The 20066-nt window shown below is 62.8% G+C and overlaps 1 protein-coding gene across 1 annotated transcript in view; it reads right to left on the bottom strand.

Annotated features, from left to right (window-relative positions):
- SDK1 (sidekick cell adhesion molecule 1) overlaps positions 1-20066 on the bottom strand; it is a gene marked incomplete at its 5' end in the record, with an annotated part of 646035 nt that overhangs the window by 129245 nt on the left and 496724 nt on the right. Inside the window, 2 exons of the mRNA XM_080672625.1 lie at positions 5531-5721; positions 6271-6382. Coding sequence (XP_080528751.1) covers positions 5531-5721; positions 6271-6382 — 303 coding nt within the window. The remainder of the gene's footprint in view (positions 1-5530; positions 5722-6270; positions 6383-20066) is intronic.

The following is a 20066-nucleotide window of genomic DNA, read 5'->3' as shown; positions in this document are numbered from 1 at the left end:
TGGACGTGTGCGGACCCACGTGGACCTGTGCGGACCCGGTGGACCTGTGCGGACCCGGTGGACGTGTGCGGACCCGGTGGACCTGTGCGGACCCGGTGGACGTGTGTGGACCCGGTGGACCTGTGCGGACCCGGTGGACGTGTGCGGACCCGGTGGACCTGTGCGGACCCGGTGGACGTGTGCGGACCCGGTGGACCTGTGCGGACCCGGTGGACGTGTGCGGACCCGGTGGACCGGCCCAAAGAAACACGGCTGAGCCCGCCGCCTGTCTCCTCAGCTGCCCTTCGGCCCGTAGGTGCGCACTCGGCCGTCTCCTTCACCTTCAGTGGCCGCGACGGCAGCAGCATCTCCATCTTCCACTGCCCGGCTCATCCTGCCCGACGCGGCACGCAGGTCATGCCCGACGCCCCTGCGTGCTGCCGTCTGATTGAAGGGGTGAGTGGGGGGGGGATCAACATTTCCTGGTTAATTAGTCTTCCTTTCCTAAGGGCAACACTGCAGCCGAGTGGGGTGCAGGTCCCCGCAGTTGCAGGAAATGGTGGAGAAGGTACTACAGGTCCTTTCCTCAGTCTCCTTCCATGGCAACGCCTCAGACCTGCGCCGTCACAGCCAGTCAGCCGGCGAGGGGTGCCCCGAAGCAGGCCGTGCACCCCGCTCCGTCTCCCTTTGCTGGTCCTCGTGGGCGTGGGCACGTGCGTTTAGTTTCACGCATTGTCATCGCCCGCGTAGGTGTGGGTGTCGCCACAAGGCCCCGACAGCCCGCTCTTCTGTAAGCACCCCTTCCAGCGTCGCCGGCACCGTCACCCCGTCTTTCTGATGCTACGTGAGCGGGGCCAAGGGCAGGGCCCCGGAGCGGCGTTCTGCACTCGGCGGCGTGCCCTTGTGATGCATTCAGGAGCAGTGACTCCTTGAAGATGGAAATGCGTCCCTGCGCATGGTCGCGTCCACCGACCACACAGCTCCCGCGGTGGCGAGGCGATGCCCTCGGGCAGGACGGTTCTCGCAGTCAGCAGTGGCCACGGGGTCCCTGGGTGAGGGAGGGGCCTGGTACGGGTCACGCTTCACACACTGCCGCCGCCGGCTGGACTCTGGGACGGAGCGTGAGGCAGCAGATGGGCCAGCATCCAGGCTCAGCCGGGTTAGGGTCCTGAGGGCTCAGCCGGGTTAGGGTCCTGAGGGGTCAGCCGGGTTAGGGTCCTGAGGGCTCAGCCGGGTTAGGGTCCTGAGGGCTCAGCCGGGTTAGGGTCCTGAGGGGTCAGCCGGGTTAGGGTCCTGAGGGCTCGGCCGGGTTAGGGTCCTGAGGGCTCAGCCGGGTTAGGGTCCTGAGGGGTCAGCCGGGTTAGGGTCCTGAGGGCTCGGCCGGGTTAGGGTCCTGAGGGCTCGGCCGGGTTAGGGTCCTGAGGGCTCGGCCGGGTTAGGGTCCTGAGGGCTCGGCCGGGTTAGGGTCCTGAGGGCTCGGCCGGGTTAGGGTCCTGAGGGCTCGGCCGGGTTAGGGTCCTGAGGGGTCAGCCGGGTTAGGGTCCTGAGGGCTCAGCCGGGTTAGGGTCATGAGGGGTCAGCGGGTTAGGGTCATGTGGGGTCAGCCGGGTTAGGTTCTGAGGTCAGGAGGGGACCACGAGGCCTGTCCACGGGTGGCGGGGCCCGCACTCAGCTCGGTGCCCTGTTCGGGCCGAGGAGCAAAGCCGGCAGCAGGCAAGTCTACGGGCGGAGGGAACAGCTGCGCGCGCCTGTCTGGTCTCAGCGCGGGGAAGAGGAGTACCTGGAGCCCACCTGCCTTGCTCTCTTCATCTCATGCCCCTCCGAGAGCCCTCCCGGGCCCCGTGACGCCTGGGGACCCCCGTCTGGGACCGCCGGGCGAGGGCGATCATCTCCCCGTCTCTCCAAACGGACAGAGCTCCAGGCTTTCCCAGGGGACCCAGCACAGGTCCCACCGGTCACAGCACTTTCTGACGAATAGAGGGATCCACATCGACATCGCAGAAGCCAGGGTGCTGCTGCGCCTTTAAGAGCCGGACAGAGGGGGAACTCCAGGTAACGTCTGCCTGGAATTCAGATGCAAATGCAGAGCCCAAGTTCATGAACAGGGTCAAATATTTCAGACGGGAACGCTGATGGGGACACACGTTCTAGTTCCAGGAGAGAACTCTCCGTCGCTGAGGACGCCAGGCTGTCCCGTCTAAGGAGACGGAGCCCGCGGACTTCAGTTCCGTGCCGCCCCCGCCGTGCGCGCTCACGCAGCCTCAGACTGCCCGGCGGGAGCCCCTCGGGAGCGGGGCGCGTGCACGTCGTGGCCGAGCAGGACGAGGCGGGACCCAGCCTGCCCGCTGGGAGCTGCGCAATCCTCGCCCTCGTGTCCAGGGGCCGGCAGGCGTGCGTGGCGGGCGCGTGGCAGTCACGTTCGGGCCACGGCCACGTCCCGGTGGTGGGAGGAAGGCGCCCCGCTGCGGGCCCTTTCAGCAGGGTCTGCGCCTCGGCTGACGGCGCGAACACACAAGCCTCTACTGTGACCTTCTTCGAAGTGGCCACGGCGCGGTGTCACCGAGGGGCCACAGCTCTCGGAAGGGCCCTGCATATTCGCTCTCCGGGGGCCTCCGCTTTGTCCCCCAAGGAGGGGAGGGGTAAGGGGTGCCCTCCCTGGAGCAGGCGCAGGGCCACCTCTCTGCAGGGCCGGCCGCCACGACAGGGCCCGGCCGCGCGGGAGGACAGGGGCTGCGCTGGCCACGGGAGGAGTGCGCCCTCGCCCGTGTCCGGCCATCGCGTCACAGTCTGAGCGCCACCGAGTTCCCCTCCCCGCGAGCGAGGCCACGGCCCGACCCGCCTCCCTCCAGCGCCCAGAGCAACGGAGGCCGCGTCCCCTGCTGCTCCGGCCAGGCCGGCCCGGGCCCCGCTCCCCTACATTGGAGGGCAGGCGGCGGCGGAACCTTCTAGCTCTCTTCTGCTCCAGAATAGCGGCCACGGAACCATCTCGGAGCCCTGACCGTGACAGTCAGATGCGAGCCACGGAGCCGGGGGCCGAGGCCACCCAGGGAGGCCTCCTGACAGGCCTCCCACCTGCGGCCCGGGCTGGCTCCGACGGCTCAAAACCGGCTCTTGGGTTCCGTGATTTTCTTGGGAAAAAAAGCAGGATACCCTTGGGAGATGGAATTAGGTCACCTCCCTGCGCCGGGTTAAAGGGGAAGCTGGGGTGTGAGTGTGACTGCTCTGTCCCAGGGAAGGCGAGGGCCGCACCCAGGCCCAGTGCCGCCCCAGGGGGAGCGTTACCTGTGATCGGGAGGAGGGGTTACTGTGATGGGGAGGAGAGTTAGTGTGATGGGGAGGAGGGGTTACTGTGATGGGGAGAAGGGTTAGTGTGATGGGAGGAGGGGTTACCTGTGATGGGGAGGAGGGTAAGTATGATGGGGAGGAGGGTTAGTGTGATGGGAGGAGGGGTTACCTGTGATGGGAAGGAGGGTCAGTATGATGGGGAGGAGGGGTTAGTGTGATGGGGAGGAGGGTCAGTGTGATGGGGAGGAGGGTCAGTGTGATGGGGAGGAGGGGTTAGTGTGATGGGGAGGAGGGTTAGTGTGATGGGGAGGAGGGTCAGTGTGATGGGGAGGAGGGTCAGTGTGATGGGGAGGAGGGTCAGTGTGATGGGGAGGAGGGTCAGTGTGATGGGGAGGAGGGGTTAGTGTGATGGGGAGGAGGGTCAGTGTGATGGGGAGGAGGGTTAGTGTGATGGGGAGGAGGGTCAGTGTGATGGGGAGGAGGGTCAGTGTGATGGGGAGGAGGGTCAGTGTGATGGGGAGGAGGGGTTACCTGTGATGGGGAGGAGGGGTTACTGTGATGGGGAGGAGGGTCAGTGTGATGGGGAGGAGGGGTTACTGTGATGGGGAGGAGGGTTAGTGTGATGGGGAGGAGGGTCAGTGTGATGGGGAGGAGGGTCAGTGTGATGGGGAGGAGGGTTACTGTGATGGGGAGGAGGGTTAGTGTGATGGGGAGGAGGGTCAGTGTGATGGGGAGGAGGGTCAGTGTGATGGGGAGGAGGGTCAGTGTGATGGGGAGGAGGGTCAGTGTGATGGGGAGGAGGGGTTAGTGTGATGGGGAGGAGGGTCAGTGTGATGGGGAGGAGGGTTAGTGTGATGGGGAGGAGGGTCAGTGTGATGGGGAGGAGGGTCAGTGTGATGGGGAGGAGGGGTTACCTGTGATGGGGAGGAGGGTTAGTGTGATGGGGAGGAGGGTCAGTGTGATGGGGAGGAGGGTCAGTGTGATGGGGAGGAGGGTCAGTGTGATGGGGAGGAGGGTTAGTGTGATGGGGAGGAGGGTCAGTGTGATGGGGAGGAGGGTTACTGTGATGGGGAGGAGGGTTAGTGTGATGGGGAGGAGGGTCAGTGTGATGGGGAGGAGGGTTAGTGTGATGGGGAGGAGGGTTAGTGTGATGGGGAGGAGGGGTTACCTGTGATGGGGAGGAGGGTCAGTGTGATGGGGAGGAGGGTCAGTGTGATGGGGAGGAGGGTCAGTGTGATGGGGAGGAGGGTTAGTGTGATGGGGAGGAGGGTTAGTGTGATGGGGAGGAGGGGTTACCTGTGATGGGGAGGAGGGTCAGTGTGATGGGGAGGAGGGTTAGTGTGATGGGGAGGAGGGTCAGTGTGATGGGGAGGAGGGTTAGTGTGATGGGGAGGAGGGTTAGTGTGATGGGGAGGAGGGGTTACCTGTGATGGGGAGGAGGGTCAGTGTGATGGGGAGGAGGGTCAGTGTGATGGGAGGAGGGTTACTGTGATGGGGAGGAGGGTCAGTGTGATGGGAGGAGGGTTACTGTGATGGGAGGAGGGTCAGTGTGATGGGGAGGAGGGTTACCTGTGATGGGGAGGAGGGTCAGTGTGATGGGGAGGAGGGTTACTGTGATGGGGAGGAGGGTCAGTGTGATGGGGAGGAGGGTTAGTGTGATGGGGAGGAGGGTCAGTGTGATGGGGAGGAGGGTCAGTGTGATGGGGAGGAGGGTTACTGTGATGGGGAGGAGGGTCAGTGTGATGGGGAGGAGGGTTAGTGTGATGGGGAGGAGGGTCAGTGTGATGGGGAGGAGGGATAGTGTGATGGGGAGGAGGGTTAGTGTGATGGGGAGGAGGGTTAGTGTGATGGGGAGGAGGGTTACTGTGATGGGGAGGAGGGTCAGTGTGATGGGGAGGAGGGTTAGTGTGATGGGGAGGAGGGTCAGTGTGATGGGGAGGAGGGTTAGTGTGATGGGGAGGAGGGTCAGTGTGATGGGGAGGAGGGTTACTGTGATGGGGAGGAGGGTCAGTGTGATGGGGAGGAGGGTTACTGTGATGGGGAGGAGGGTCAGTGTGATGGGGAGGAGGGTTAGTGTGATGGGGAGGAGGGTTACTGTGATGGGGAGGAGGGTTAGTGTGATGGGGAGGAGGGTTAGTGTGATGGGGAGGAGGGGTTACCTGTGATGGGGAGGAGGGTTAGTGTGATGGGGAGGAGGGTCAGTGTGATGGGGAGGAGGGTCAGTGTGATGGGGAGGAGGGTTAGTGTGATGGGGAGGAGGGGTTACCTGTGATGGAGAGGAAGGCCTTGGCTCGGGCTGGTTCGGCCGTGCTCCCGGCCAGCGCCGCCTCGCAGACGTACTCGCCGGTGTCTGTGGACGTCGGGGTGCTGATGGCGAGGCGCCTTCCGAAGCTGCGGAGCCCGCTGGGGAGGGCCACCCCGTTCCTCTTCCAGCTCACACGGAGCTCCTCCAGGGGCCTGGGAGAGCGAGGGCATCCGTGAGTCCGTGGAGGGGGGGACAGCTGCCTGGGGCCTGGGCCGGAGCTGATGGGGCCCGTCCTGCGGGGCCGCTGGGGGGACGGCGGACCCCTGGACCAGTCCGGACGCACCTCTCCCCCACGCTCCGCTCAGCGACGCTCTGCCAGGGCCATTGAGCAAGGACAGCTAATTGCGGCCGCAATGGCCCGTGAGCGCTAATGGCTCCATTTGCTCAGGGAGAGAAGGCGGAGAATAAATGCTGCTGGGGGCTCGGCCACGGGGGGAGCTGTGGCTTCGGGAACTCGGTCCTGGAGCGAGGACACCTGGGACAGGAGAGGGGCGGCTCCTCCCTCCTCAGCCAGACCCCTCCAGGCCCCTCCAGGCCCCGCAGCTCCGGTGAAGAATGTTCTCTGACCACAGAGGCCTGGGGCCTGGGTCCTGGGCTGCCCGCCCCCCCCACCCCACAGCTGTGCTCACAGCTCGCACCCCTGGTGAGGGTCTCGGTGCTGTCACTATGGGTGAGCGCCCCGGGGTGGGCTGGCCACGCACCTGGCATTCGCTATGCACTCCAGGGTGACCTCGCTGGACCCGGCCACCACGCTGCGGTTGCCCGGGGCGATCACGATGACGGGGGCCATGGCTTCGGGCGCAGCGCCGTCCCCTGTGTCGACAAAGCACAAGCCAGGAGCGCTCCTGAGTACGGGGTGAGGACCGGAAATGACAGCCGAGAGATACCCGGATCTCACGCCCCACCGTGACCCCCCATGAGGAGGCCTGGGGGGCCCTGCCCCTGGCAGGTGCTTAGAGCCTGGGGTGGGGGTCCCCAGCCCATAACCTCACACTCCCGTCCTGACGCGATCGGGACGGGGAGCCCTGCGCTGTGGCTGCGGACCCCGCGGATCGGATGGGGCTTCTGCCTCTGAGCCTCCCCAGGTCCCTGCCGCTTTACGCTCCTTTAATTGGTTTAAGACTCTGCTATGGAGTCACCTAGTCTGCCCGCTGTTGTACAGTCTGTTCTGTTCTACAAACGCGTCCACCCCAGGCACCCCTCTAGGCACCGTCCGACAGAGCGGCCCCACGCAGCGCAGCCCGCGGACGGAGCGTGGGCTGGTTCCCCAGCCAAGCCCCTCCCGAGAGCGACCTGAACCGGCCCTGCGATGAGCAGTTGGGCTCAGACTTCTGACAAGGGAGAAGAGAATGACACATTTTTGCCACTTTCCTCTGAAATACACGTAATATCCACATTAAACTGCTCACGGCACACTGTACTGCTGTGTATTTAGGGGAAATGAAGACGGATCCAACATTTCTAGACCAGAAATTTCGATTTAAGGGCGGAGATGGGAGAGCCTGGAAATCAAAGTACATGTAAATGACTGCGGATGAAAGCGTTGCATCTGCTTCAGGGGCAGTGCCCGCCACGGTGTGGGGCAGCGGCGGGCACGCGGGCACGCGGGGCGCCGGCCGCTGGGCTGGCAGAGCCAGCAAACGCGTTTTGTAAAGGTCTCTGCACCGAGCACATGGGCGTGACGCCGAGTCTCACGTGTCCGTGGGGTCCCGGAAAGCGGCCTCCCTGGGGGCGTGGCCTCTGGGGCCTCCGGGGCGACAGGGCACGGACGGTGGCGGCTGCAGGCTTCTAGGAGAGGCCATGGCACAGTCGCAGTGGGACGAAGGACAGAGCCGCACGCCGGCCAGGTTAGCCGCCGCCCGTCACCTGTGAGTCGCCGAGGCGGAGCCAGGACCCGAGGAGCTGCTCTCGGCAATGGCTCTGACGGGCGGTGCAGGAGAGCGGGGTGCGGAGGGGGCCGAGGCGGGCGCTAATGCGGCACCGATCCCTGCTCAGCGCTGGCCGCTGCCCTGGGGGACGGGCCCCTGGCCGCTCAGCCTCGACGGCACGCTGACCCTGAGGACCGGGCCCAAGGCCAGTGCCAGTCCTGCAGGGACGTGTGGGACACACGAGTGGGCCGCCGGGAAGTCGCCACGGCGATGGAAGACGAGGCCCCCACTGTGACTGCTCTGGAGCGGTAACTGCTCTATGGCCCACGTGTTCGCCGCACAAGTGCGGTTTCAGGGTCCCCCGCCCTATGGGGTCCGCAGGGCATGTCACGTGCCCGCCTGGCTCGGGGCTGGTAAATGTCAGTCTGTTTGCAAACTCCCGACCTCCTGACCTCCCGACCATCTTCGCCTGTGCTCGCCAGTGAGGCATGACCCGCACATGACATGCGTCGGAGGCGCAGGTGAGGAGGTGCCGGTGGAAATGTCACCGTTCCCAAAGAGGGTGTTTGGGACACACACAGGGCTGCTGGGAAGGGGACCTTGACTCCGGGCCACTCTCTGGGCACAAGCAGAGCAAGGGCTTCGGTGAGGTCTGGGCCTGCGGCCGCACCCAGCCCTCCCCACAGCACGGACACGCCCACCACGGAGCTCCCTGCTGGCCCTCCCGTGCCAACTGCGGTTTCCAGATGCAACCAGACTCGTATGTGCACGTGGACTAAAGAGCAGCACAGCGAGGCTCAGGGACACGCCCCGCCCCCCCGGGAACCCCACCCCCCTGGGAACCTCCCCGCTGCCCCCCCCGGGAACCCCACCCCCCTGGGAACCTCCCCCCTGCCCCCTCCGGGAACCAGCAGCTTCACCTCGGCCTGAGGGCAGCTCACTGCCTCCTGCAGGGACCCGCGTCCCCGAGTGCAGAGCCCTCTCCTGGGCCACTCGCGCTCAGTGGGGCGTCCGGCCTGCCTGTCTGTCTGTCTGTCTGTCCACCGCAGGTGCTGACACTCTGCATACAGCAGACGGCGGGAGCAGGCAGTTCAGCCCACACTGTTAATCACCCCCATCTGCAGCTCCGGCCCCTCCGTGACCAAGTCCGCGCCAGGCGTCCCCACGCCGAGACCTTCTCCCCACGGTCACGCCTCCATCCAGGGCTGCCTTCCAGACTCGGCTTCCCTCTGGCTCCCTGTCGCCTCCCCTCCTTCAGTGCTTGTCGGCGGTTTTCCTTCTTTTCCTGGTGAGACGAGATAATGGGGGTGCATTCCTCAGGCGCCACGCTGACGTTCCTTCCACACGTGGCTCCCACGGTCAGTTTGGGAAGGAAGCTGCGGAGACGAACGCCGGGGCATCCTCAGAAGAACAAGCCCCGTCTTTATTCCTGCCGTCCCCCGGAATTTACGATCCCATGAGCACTCCACAAATCTCCACGACGGCGTAACTCCTCATCCATTTTCTGCGATGAGTCACTACTACCTCCACCAGAAATATGGCCCACTCCTTCTCTGCTCTACATTACAAAGCAGTTCTGAAACTCCAAACGTCCCTGTATCAGGAATTATTTCCAAGAAGGCAAACAAAGTGGGAAGAGGGAAGGGGCCGTGTTTGCCAAGCCCCGCACGGCACGGGACCTGGTGCTAAACGGGTCCCTTTGCAGATGTCAGCCGTTGCATCGAACCACAGCTAATCCGATACCGATCATCTTCTAAGAAAACCGAGGCCCAGAGCCACATGACTCAAGGGGTGAGAGCGGGTTTGGGTACAGGAGCGTCGGCGCCCGAAGTTCAGAATCCTGCTTTCCCATGGTGCCTCCTCCTCCTCCTCCTCCTCCTCCTCCTCCTCCTCCTCCTCCTCCGAACGCTGTTGTGGTCAGTTCACCAGAAGCCGCATGACCTGGAGCGCCCCGCCCCCAGCGGTTCTGGGATGGAGGCTTTACCGTGGCCTTTCCAGCCGATCATTGCCCCGGGCGGGCTGGGTGGCAGGAGGTGAAGACATCGAGTGGGAAGAGATTTGGGCGGAGGCAGCAACGCACGCCAGGGCATTCCCGGGGGAGGCAGGGGCCTGGGACGGCCTCGCTGCAGCTCTGAGAACAAACAATCCCGCAGAGGCGGGGGCCCATCCACACCCCCCTGCCCCACCCGGCCAGTCCTGGTGCCCAGGCTCAGCAGCAGCAGGTGTCCCGGCTGCACTTAATCAGAAAGTCCCTTAAAGACGCCGGAGTCTCTCCAGCAGAAGACGAGGCTCCCGTCCCTGCACTGCTGAGCTGTGGGGCCCAGGGCGTGCACGGACGACGGAGGCACCGTTCCTCGCGGTGAGAGCATCATGATGACCGGGAGTTGCAGCAGGGACACAGGAGGGGCGGGAGGTGGCGGGCGACCTTACAGGAAGCGAGGAAGGAAACCATCCTCGTGGCTCTCGGGGCGCAGGGCATTCCAGGCCCAGGAGAGCTGGGGCGTGGGGCGGGGGAGCCGAGGTGGCGCGGACTCCCTGCGCTGCCCCAGGTTCCTCCCTCCTGCCAGCTGGTGTTGGCCAGTGTGGCTGCTCCTCTCAGGACACGTGGCCATGAACGCAGGACCCTGAGGAGGCCTGCTGCCCCTTCACAGCTCAGAGCCCACATGTGGGGCCCTGACCCCATACACACCCCAACCCTCTTGTGACAAACACCCAGTGCACCGCGGAGGGCCCCACAGGTGTGCCCCCGGTGTACCCCACGAGGCCCTGGTGGAGCGTCACCTTTTTTTTTTTTTTTTTTTTAAATATATTTTATTGATTTTTTACAGAGAGGAAGAGAGAGGGACAGAAAGTTAGAAACATCGATGAGAGAGAGACATCGATCAGCTGCCTCCTGCACGCCCCCCACTGGGGATGTGCCCACAACCCAGGTACATGCCCTTGACCGGAATCGAACCCGGGACCCCTCAGTCCGCAGGCCGATGCTCTATCCACTGAGCCAAACCGGTTTCGGCGAGCGTCACCTTTTGCTCAGGTCTGCAGCCCCGCCTGGCCGGGCCACTGGCTCCTGCGCCCCACAATGGAAGTGCCGCGTAACTGGCCGGCCTTTGGTGACTCCTGACCTTCCCGGCAGCGAGGCGCTGCTGCTCTGTAGCCTGCGGCCTTCCCCGCACCGTCAATGCCGGGCAGGGGGCGGGGTGCTGGCCTCGTGCAGCCCGGGGGCCTGTGTCTAAATGCTGCGTCCATAATGCTGAGCCCCGGGTGCACAGTGTTTAAGAGGCTGAGATACACATCTCCAGACCCCACAGCCGTGACCACACAGGCCACGCCCCTATGAGCGCAAGGCCATGCCCCTCTGCACACACAGGCCGCAATTCTCCACCAATCAGAAACATCTTGTTGCTAAATAGGAAGTTCCTCCAGCCCTTTAAAAACATTCTTACTGATGTCAGAGAGGAAGGGAGAGGGAAGAGAGAGAGAGAAACATCAGTGATGAGAGGGAATCATGGATCGGCTGCCTCCTGCACGCCCCACTGGGGATCGAGCCCACAACCCGGGCGTGTGCCCTGACCGGATGGAACCACGACCTCCCGGTTCGTAGGTCGACGCTCAGCCACGGAGCCACGCCGGCGGGTCTCAGTGCTCACTGTTCGCTGCCAGAGCAGGAGGCAGGGAATGCGCAGTGTCTCCCTCTCAGTGTTATCTCTACACGCGCCTCCATTTTTTATCTCAATCCAATTCTGGACTTTTCTATCGACAGGAGATGATAAATAAAATAATGTGACAGCTTGACAAACAGCCCAGCAGTTTCTTTTCCTCGCATTTATAACACATTTGAAAACTCGTACATTTGGAAACGAATGGAACGTAACAGAGAATGTATTTCCATCGGCTTTTTACCGGGCGGAGGAGTGAATGTGATAAACGGCAGCCCGCGGTGGCTGGCTTATTCATTTGGGGGGGCGCGCACACGGTAACCATGGAGCAGGCGTGCGGATCCGGGACCGCGGGACGGGGTGATGGAGTGATGATGATCCACGTCCCCGACTCAGAGGGCCACCTGCTTCACATTCAAGCAGGTGAGCGTGCGGTCTGCCCGTGAATGGAGTGGGCCTGGTGCAGTCTGGGCGGGCTGGGGGTGAGAGGGACTTGTCATCAGCTCAGGTTAGACTTCCGAACGGCGTTCTAAAGTCACTGTGCCCCAGGCGCGGGGGGGGAGGGGGGAGGAATGAGAGAGCCAGCTTGGGGAAAGCAGGAGGTGGGGGGAGAGACTGTCCGAGGCACAGTTGTGTCACTTTTAGTGCCAATAATAAATGCCCTTGAACAATTGTGTCCAGCACGCACATCTGGGCGTGGAGCCCAATACACCAGGCAAATGGTGCCCCACCCCCAGCCCGAGGCCATCAGCAGCAAGGACAGCGGGACCCTGCAGGGAGCCTGGCGGGGCCTCCACCCGAGCTGAGGGCTCCATGGCCGATGGACACACAAACTACCCCGAGGCTGGAGGCCGTGTGGGAAGAGCAGCACTGCATCCAGCCAGCAAACGGAGGGAGGGACCAAAGCACACGGGCCCTTGTTAATGACCCCAAGGCCACCGTTGTAGGACGCAGGCTGCAGTGACCAGCAGCGCACCCTCAAAAGCAAGACAGAGCCCGCCTCCTCCAGACGAGGCGCTGAGCACCCACCTGGGCGCCGCCCACTGCCAGCTCTTCGGAGGCTGTGACACTTACCCAGCTGGGAGCCCGGGCACACAGCCCGCGCCTCGCAGCTGCCTGGCACATGGAATGCACCTAAGTTGCCCTCCCAGGTGGGTGTCACCATTTCTTCCCCAAAGGCTTGCGCAGAGAGGGCGGCGCTCTGCTCCTGGGACACGAATGGGACTATTTGCCCGGCACAAACCTGGCCCCCCAAATCAGATTTTCTTTACGGAGCATGCGACTCACTAACAGTCTGTGACTAAAAAAGTACCTTTCACACACGAAACACATAAAACCAAGAGAGAAATCCAATCCGAGCGCCCGGAGCAAACAGAGAGCCACCTTCACACCTGCCGGAGCACGGGAGGGAAAGAGCGGGGACGCGGGGAGACAGAGGAAGGGCGCCGCGTGGTGGCAGAACACGCCCTCAGCACATCGGGGCCGCCCGCCGTCAGGGGCCGTGAGGGTCTCAGGAAACCAGACAGCGTGCAAGCTGTTGCTCTTGCCACAGATGCCGCCGCCGTTCAGCGCCGAGACAGAAATCCTGGCACCCAAGCTCCAGGAAAGGTCCCGCTGGTTCTGAAGAACCCGGGGCGGTGTGTGTGGGGGGGCACACTGCTGGGGGCACAGGGCCGTGCTCTCTGATTGGAACCACATAAAACCGGGAGCTCTGTGTGCATACCGCCCTGCCGTGTGCAGGCGCCAAGCGCCGGGGGCCAATGTCCCGAGACCCAGGTTTCTCGAGGTTCTGCGTCCTTCCCAGAAGGGGACCGAGGCCAACAGGTGACCCTCTCCCCATTGTTTCACACAAGCCTGACACCTGGGTAACAGCAGAGCGCCTCGAGTGAGAACTCCAACACCAAACCCTCTCATTTACACATTGGTGTCTCATAGACTGACTGGCTGAGAGGGGTTCTCCCCAGAGAAGGGGGAAGTGCTCACCAATCACAGGGCATCTCTTACCAATTCCCACCTGAGTGCAGGTGTTCATACCAATGTACGGACGTGACAAACACTGCCTCTGCCGTCCTTTGAGGTAACCGAGTTCTTGGTAACTTCACCTTAGAGGGGCAAGCGCTGGGACAGCGGGTCGGGCAGGGTTTCTCTCCCAACCTTCTGGAAGCATCTGAGACCCCGCAAGCAATGAGCAGCCAGGAGACAGCTCCATAGATAGCCAGGTCCGTCACCCACATGCCTTTCAAAGTCCTCCCAGGGATAGGGCAGCATTCCGTCTGCAGACACCAGCAGCAGCAAGGAACCGTGCCCTCCGGAGGGCGGGGCGGGACCCTTAGCCACCTCTACCTGTGCCCTCAACTAGGCACGATGTAGGGGTCAGCCTGAGTGGAGAGCCTGGCCCTGGGGCTCAGCATAGCTGGCTGCAGAGCAGGGCCACAGCTCACTTGAGCACACAGGCCACGCCTCTCTGAACACAGGCCATGCCCCCTCTGAGCACACATGCCACGCCCCTCTGAGCACACAGGCCACGCCCCTATGAGCATAAGGCCACGCCCCTCTGACCACACAGGCCATGACCCTCTAACCACACAGGCCATGCCCCCTCTGAGCACACAGGCCACACCTCACCTCAGCACACAGGTCATGCCCCTCTGGGCACACAGGCTACATCCCACCTGAGCACACAGGCCACGCCCCACCTGAGCATTCAGGCCACACCCCCTCTGAGCACACAGGCCACGCCCTCATGAGCACACAGGCCACGCCCCTCTGAGCACACAGGCCACGCCCCTCTGAGCACACAGGCCACGCCCCTGCTGAGCACACAGGCCACGCCCCATCTGAATGCACAGGCCACACTGCAGTGGGGGTTTTGGCTTTTCCCTGGGCCTCTCACTCCCACTCGGGCGCCTGCTTTCTCCCCGTCCACCCCTGGGGACGCGGTGGGTCACTGTCCTTGGCGAGGAGCACGGCAAACAAGGCCACAGAAGGAGCCAGGGCACAGGCGGCGGTGAGTGAAGAGTGAGGAGCCATAGCTCCTGTCTCCCCCTCTTTGCTTCTTGTGAGAGGTTGCTTTATGAGAATCAACCTGGGGGTCACAGCAGAGCCACAAACAAATCAGCAAATCCGAAGAGAGAAAATCTCTCTCCTGTCTGCCCGCGCTCCTTTAAATGAATGCCGCTGGTCCCGCAGGGCGGGAATGAGTCCTCAGCTGGAACAAGACATTTTCTGCTGTGACCCCAGGTTATCTGTTTAAACCAACTGATTCTCTACTCAGCCTGCTGCGAAGCAGGCTTCTTTAAAAAAATGCCAACTCCATCTCATTTATATTTTGCTCTAAAATCAGCACCAACAATAAATCTCAGGTTGATGACAGAGAGAGGAAGAGCACATAGGCAGAAACTGTGCACATAAATGAGCTCCAGCGCAGCTGAGATCCCTCCCAGGACACACGCGTGCATCCCCACAGCGCGGGGGGGGGGGGGGCGCGTGTGCTGCTGGTAGAAGGACAGGAAAGCGCCCCCACACACGGGAAGGCAGGTGGGTGGAAATACCGTCCTCATCCCCTCTGTGGGGTGTTCACACGAGTGAGGAAGGAGGCTGGGCAGGGTGGGCTACTGACACTGTGCCGTCGACGCCGACTCAGCAAACCTGGACTACGCACATCGCGACTCCCACGGTGGATGCTGAGCGCACATCTCACGCTCTCGGCAGACTGCTGTCATTTATTTACTTATTAAAAGTTTTCATTGGTTTTCGAGAGAGAGGAAGGGAGAGGGAAAGAGAGCTAGGAACGTCGATGAGAAGCATCAACATCGACCGGCGGCCTCCTGCACAACGCCGGCCGGGATCGAGCGCAACCCAGGCATGTGCCCTGATGGGGAACGGAACCGTGGCCTCCTGGTCCCTGGGCGGGCGCTCAACCACTGGGCCACGCTGCCGGGCGACGCTGCGGTTTTGAAGCAGCATGCGCGTGGCTTCCTGTGAGGCAGCAGGAAGGAGAACTTGTAGAGAACCCATCGGAGGCCTGGGAGTCATAATGGCTCCCACCGCCCTGTCCCACAGCCTCCGCCGGGGGGAGCCGTTTAGTTACTGAGAGTGTGACTCAGCCTCTGCTGGGTCCGGGACCAGCTCCTCTACAGGCAGCGAAGCGCCCGCTACGCTCACGCCGAGGGAGCGAGGGGCAGGGGGCGGAAGCCAGACGGTGCTCTCCTGGGGGCCGGCATCGGACCCACCGGCCTGGGGACGCCTGGGAGCTCACCGAGGGGTGCAGAGGGGCGCTCCAGGAGCCAAGACTCGACCCCATACGCCTGGACAGAAGGCAAGGATTTCCCCCCAGATTACTCCTCCAAAAAGAGGGGCCACCTCCGGCTGAGTCCTATCAAAACCTCACAGGGTTCCAAGGTGCTATTTCTTTACTGTGACAATGAGACCCTGTCTGGGGAGGGCACAGCCCCCCCCCCACACCGTGTGTGAGTGCTGGTTATTGCCGTGGGAAAGCCTTCTAGGTATCTTTACAAGGACAGCATCCCCGTGGGCCCCGCTGGGCCCCCGACAGCTCTCTGCAGACTGACACGGGAGGGAGCTTCGCGATCCGCTGACGGTGAAGGCAGCCAGTGCTGACCAGCATGCACGCCGTGTTCCTTCTGGGACAGGAAAGGGGCAGGGAAAAGACAAACTTACGCGTGCATATGTGCTGTTGTTTACATAAATAAAAACTAAGTAAAAGGAGTTCTGTAACACAGCCTGTTCTTTTATAACTGGGCTTGTCCATGACATGGCTATCCATACCATGTTCTACACGATGATGGAAATGCAAGCGTTAAATGCATTTATACGTGTACTTGGCGTCTTCTGAACCCGGCACAGAGTTTATGCTCCTCGCAGAGTCTGTCCTGGTTGACGCATTTCAGCCCACTCAGCCGTTAGCCGAATCTGACACCAGCATTTCAGCCCACTCAGCCGTTAGCCGAATCTGACACCAGCCGTTAGCCGAATCTGACACCAGTTTCCAGAGCGCTGGCAAAGGGTTCACAAATGTTTTCAAGACCTTTTCGTTTGCATCTTCTACGGTGGTGCCTCCTGCACCTCGTGTGCACACCCGGGGCCCCCTGAGTAGCCTGCTCCGATGCAGATTCTAAACCAGCGGGTCCGGTGGAGCCACGACCTGACCGCCGGCCAGCGACAGGCGGGGCTGGCAGCAGAGCGCTCACGTACCCTCTGCGCACACGGCCAGCATCCGCCGGCTCCGCTCCTCGGCTCCTCCGCATGGAGCGGCCGGCTCCTGGGCCTGGGGAGCGGGCAGGGCCTGGGCTGAACCCAGACCTCCTGGAGCAGACCCTGCAGGAGTGTAACATGCCTGCTGGGTGATGGGCGTGCTCATTCAAATTGAGAAGTTCTGTGCGGCCTGAGTTTGTTTTCCAATTACGATTACATTCCCCTGTTTCTCAATTAGGTCAAAGAAACACTAAAAACACTGTGTCCGCATGAACACAGCTCAGCAGGAGGCAGCCCTGGTAGTCACAGGAGGAGGAGGAGGAGGAGGAGGAGGAGGAGGAAATGGGGGATGAACATGACTCAGCAGGAGGCAGTCCTCCCGGGGTGAAGGGGAGAAGGTCCTGGATGGTCACCAGGAGGAGGAGGAGGAGGAGGAGGAGGAGAAGGAGGAAGAGGAGGGGAAGGAGGAGGAGGAGGAGGAGGGGGAGGAAATGGGGGATGAACATGACTCAGCAGGAGGCAGTCCTCCCGGGGTGAAGGGGAGAAGGTCCTGGATGGTCACCAGGAGAAGGAGGAGGAGGAGGAGGAGGAGGAGGAGGAGGAGGAGGAGGAGGAGGAGGAAATGGGGGATGAACATGACTCAGCAGGAGGCAGTCCTCCCGGGGTGAAGGGGAGAAGGTCCTGGATGGTCACCAGGAGGAGGAGGAGGAGGAGGAGGAGGAGGAGGAGGAGAAGGAGGAAGAGGAGGGGAAGGAGGAGGAGGAGGAGGAGGGGGAGGACCTCAGGAGGAATCAGAGGGTTTCTGTGCAGCCCGACACCCCGGAGACTAGAAGACTGTCGGGTGGCACCTCGCTGGCGGAGGGTGCTGAGCCGCAGGCTGCGTGTGCTGCAGGCCAGGAGGGGCCGAGGCGCACAGGGAAGTAACAGACTGTGGGTCCCCGTGCGTCAGAAGGGGCGGGGCTGGGAGAGGGCCAATGGGTCAGCGACCACAGACGGGGGTACTGAGGAGGCAGCGAGGAGGGCCACGGGCAGGGAAGCGGCGGGAAGGACGGCTGAGCAGGACTGGGGATCCCGAGGTGGAGCGCTTCCCCGGATGATAAGGTAGAGCGGACGTGTCCTCGCCCTCAGGAGGGCCAGACGCTGCCCAGCACCCGCACTCCGCACTGTGGACGTTTCATTGTCCCCGTTTCGACACAGGAAACCGACGCTCCAGGCGGGCTGCCTCCCCATCACGGGGCAGAGCGGGGACGCAGACCCAGGCTTCAGGACTAGAACCTGTGCTCTCACGACCACCCTTCCCAACGCCAGAGAGAGGTCCCCGGGCCACGCCTGGCCGCCGAGACAGAAGCCACACACAGAGAGGCGGGCGGGGAGCCTGCAGCCGGCGCGGCCGCTTCGCAGGCTGAGCGCAGGGTCCTCCCACCGGGACTGGACAACCGCTCCCGCACCGCCCGTCATCTCAGCATCGCAACCACGCTGTGCGCAGTCCTCTCCTCGGGGCACGGGGGGAGGCGCCCGGCCTTCCCTGTCCCCTGCCGTCAGGTGTGGTGGCGTGACTGGCTTTGCCCACGCCATGCGAGGGGGAGAGACCCGTGTCCTTCCACGCAGACACCGTCGAGCCCGTGCGAGACCACGGAAGCCTAGAGACTCCCGGGGCTGTGGCCTTACCACGCAACAGCAGCCCAGCGACCCCGGGTCTGAGGACGTGAGGACAGACCCTGCGTCCCCTGCCTCCGAGCCTTCCGCATCCACACAGCCCCCGGAGCACCTCCCAGAGGCACACGGACAGCCGTTCTGCAAAAGGGCTCAGCAGCACAGCCCCGCGGCTCTAAGAGCGCCAACACCATCATCCCAAGGGCAGCTTCACGGCGCCCTCGGCGGAAGGCCGATGCAGACGTCCGCACAGGCTCAGGTCACACCGGGAACGCGCTGCTGAGCGCCGGGCTCGGGAAAGAAGACAGCTACAGAGGTTTGGGGGAGACACCGCCAACCGCGCGGGGAGAGGCCCGCCGTGGAGGGCGCTGCTGCGCACGCTGGTGGGTGGGCTGGGCGCAGCCAGCGTCCGTCAGTCCCGCAGCCCCTGCATCAGCTCCACAGGGACATCGTCTCCCTAGAAGCGCCGGAATTTGGTGGAGCCTTGACCCTGAGGACAGCTACGGGACGCACTCACCCAGACGGGCCCAGATCACAGTCTGGCCAGGGGCCGTGCCCCCCGCCCGCCCTCCTGCTGCAGAGACTGAGGCCGCTGGGTGTTGAGGACGGCGCCCGTGTGCTGGTGTCATGAAGGACGGGAACTGCAATGTCTCCTGCCGACGCGGGGGAAGTGTCAGGCGGGGCAGGGGGCTGGGTCCGGCGAGGCGAGTCTTATCCGTCAGCCGAGTGACCGCGAGGCGCAGCGGAGCGACCCTGCGTGTCCAACCTCAGCTCTCCCGCCGGACCCTGTGGGACCTGCACCGGCTCCTGGCCCCATCAGGGTCCTGGTTTGTGGAGGGGGCGGTACCTCCTGGCTCCAAGGTCAAGGTGAAGGCCACTGAGATGCCGTGCAGTGTGGCCCCGCCCCAGGTGGGTGCTCCATGTGAGTCCTGTGACTTCCGTCACCGGCGTGGCTGCTGCTCCCGCGTGTCCGGGTCTGCGAGCGAGACGCGTCCTCCCGCTGCCGGCGGAAGCGGGCTCCGCACCCTCGGGCTCGGCTCACAGCTCCTGACCCGCCTGCTCGCCTGGCCGCACGGCAGCGGCGCCTTGGATGAAAAAAGCTCCATCATCGGGATCAAACAATATTTGCACGTGTAGATAAAATGTGCAAAAATGAAATTAACTCGTAAAAGGTTTTTAATTAAGCTGTAGAACTAAGGCATTTTAAACAAATTAATATTATCAGCTCACCCCAGGGAGGTTTCTACTGAAGAAATAAAAGACTCGCTCAATTATCTAGAGCCGTGGTGGGCAAACTGCGGCTCGCGAGCCACATGCGGCTCTTTGGCCCCTTGAGTGTGGCTCTTCCACAAAACACCACGTGCGGGCGCGCACCTACAGTGCAATTGAAACTTCGTGGCCCGAGCGCAGAAGTCGGTTTTCAGCTCTCAAGAGAAATTTCAATCGTTGTCCTGTTGATATTTGGCTCTGCTGACTAATGAGTTTGCCGACCGCTGGTCTAGGAAATTCAGAGCAAAAAATCCACTTGCCTTCCCACCATCCCGCGTGGCAGCCTGACGGTTCTGGATACAGTAGACAATGGCTGTCGTTGATGTTCGCGAGAATTCTATTAACTTCCTCTGTCTTTCGGAAGTTATATCATTAATTGCTATTGGTGCTTCCTCATCAAGATGGAGCCCGTCGCCGCAACAATTACCCGGTTTCTGGAGGCGCCCCCTCCCACCGCGGCCTGGCGGCTCTGTCCCCAGCGCTCTCCTCCCGGGCGGCCGCCGCCAGCCGTCGGGGACACGAGGCCCAGCTCATGGTTAAGGGTCACGCTGCAGCCTGTGGGGCGGGATGGCCACTTGTTAACTCAGGAGACCTCGGGCATGACCACCGTTTCCCTGTCCAAGCCGCGACCGAGCTAGATTCCAGCAAACAAACCGACGGCACAACCCAGTCTCTGCGGGGCGAGAGGATGTGGTGTTTACTGCCGAGCGGGCTCCTCTCACGGGACCCCAGGGGGGTCCGAACAACCAGTGGACGGCCCTGGCGTCTGGCCTTGAGCATGGACACGGCACGCCCTTAAGGAGGGTCATGGGGAGCCCACAGGCGTGAGCCGAGGGC

The sequence above is a fragment of the Plecotus auritus genome (assembly GCF_963455305.1).
Source record: "Plecotus auritus genome assembly, chromosome: 6".
NCBI lineage: Eukaryota > Metazoa > Chordata > Mammalia > Chiroptera > Vespertilionidae > Plecotus > Plecotus auritus.
The sequence above is the reverse complement of the archived record's forward strand: the minus strand, read 5'-3'. Positions and strand labels throughout refer to the sequence as shown.